The 1,139-nt window shown below is 47.8% G+C and overlaps 1 protein-coding gene across 1 annotated transcript in view; it reads left to right on the forward strand.

Annotated features, from left to right (window-relative positions):
• The window catches only part of LOC116397882 (cholecystokinin-like), a 5,489-nt gene that overhangs the window by 2,239 nt on the left and 2,111 nt on the right, over positions 1-1,139 (forward strand). The window contains exons 2-3 of the mRNA XM_031873778.1: positions 282-361; positions 695-884. Of these exons, the coding sequence (XP_031729638.1) occupies positions 282-361; positions 695-884 (270 nt within the window). The remainder of the gene's footprint in view (positions 1-281; positions 362-694; positions 885-1,139) is intronic.

Genomic DNA, 1,139 nt, shown 5'->3' on the forward strand with positions numbered 1-1,139 from the left:
CCCCCCCCCCCCCCCCCCCCCCCACTGCTGTGTTTTAACGACTGTAAAATAGATTTATTGCTGCTTTCTGCAAAAACCTACATTGCCTGTGATTTTTCCCCTTCAGAGTCACACACTGAACGAGCTGAAGGGAGACAATAAAAGAGAACAGCAGCCAGTGGAGAGACAGTAAAGAGCAATGAGTGGCCTAATAAGAAAATGACCACAAAGATGTAGAGGATTTATTTTAATTGCATTTTGTCCCCCTCTCCCTCCCTCTCTCTCTCGCTCTCTCTCTCCAGTCATGAATATAGGTATCTGTGTGTGTGTTCTCCTGGCGGCTTTGTCCAGCAGTTCGCTGAGTCTGCCCTCACAGTCCATGGTAAGACACACACACACACACGCACACACACACGCACACACATACTGTAGCTAGAACTGTCCTGAAATCTGTCTGCATGGATTTGCTAAATAATGTCAAACCTGAATTATTCAGCACCACTTGCATTATACAGTCTCTTCATAAACAGTAGGTACAACAGAAAGTGGTATATGTTTTAATCCTACACAAATTCATTAAGTATTTAGCATGAGGATGTGTTTTTGGGAAACACAAGTGTGCTTATTCTTAATGGGTTGAGGTAGATACACTTATATATTTCAGGTTTGGTTTTAGACCTTTTCCTCATCTCTCTGTTTTTCTCGTCCTCTAAAGTCACAGATAGCCGAGGGTGAGGCTCTCGTGTTGGATGACCTGCCTCCCCCCTCGTCCCTCCACACCCGCCAGGCCCGCTCGGCCCCGGAGCTCCCCTCAGGGCCCCTAGTCAACTACAACCAACTCAAGGAGGAAGTAAACGCTCGCAACAGCCTGAGACAGCTCCTGGCCAGAATCATCTCCAGGAAAGGTGGGCGGGCGGATGTAAAGCATGAGAGGAATCTGAAAGTGGAATTAGAGGGAAAGTCTTTCCCTCTAGTCATCTCACGTCATTACACGCATAACATTTCCCTCGTCCTTATTTCGCTCCCAGTCTTGTTATTTCTATCGTCCCAACATCCATCACCCATGCTGAGTCCTGTAGTCCCACCATCTGGCATTTTACCGCCTCCCTCTAGCTCTCTCTCCTCCCTCCATCTTTCCATACCTCCTCCTCCACCCGTCT

Source organism: Anarrhichthys ocellatus, unplaced genomic scaffold (assembly GCF_004355925.1).
Source record: "Anarrhichthys ocellatus isolate YVR2014 unplaced genomic scaffold, GSC_Weel_1.0 scaffold74, whole genome shotgun sequence".
NCBI lineage: Eukaryota > Metazoa > Chordata > Actinopteri > Perciformes > Anarhichadidae > Anarrhichthys > Anarrhichthys ocellatus.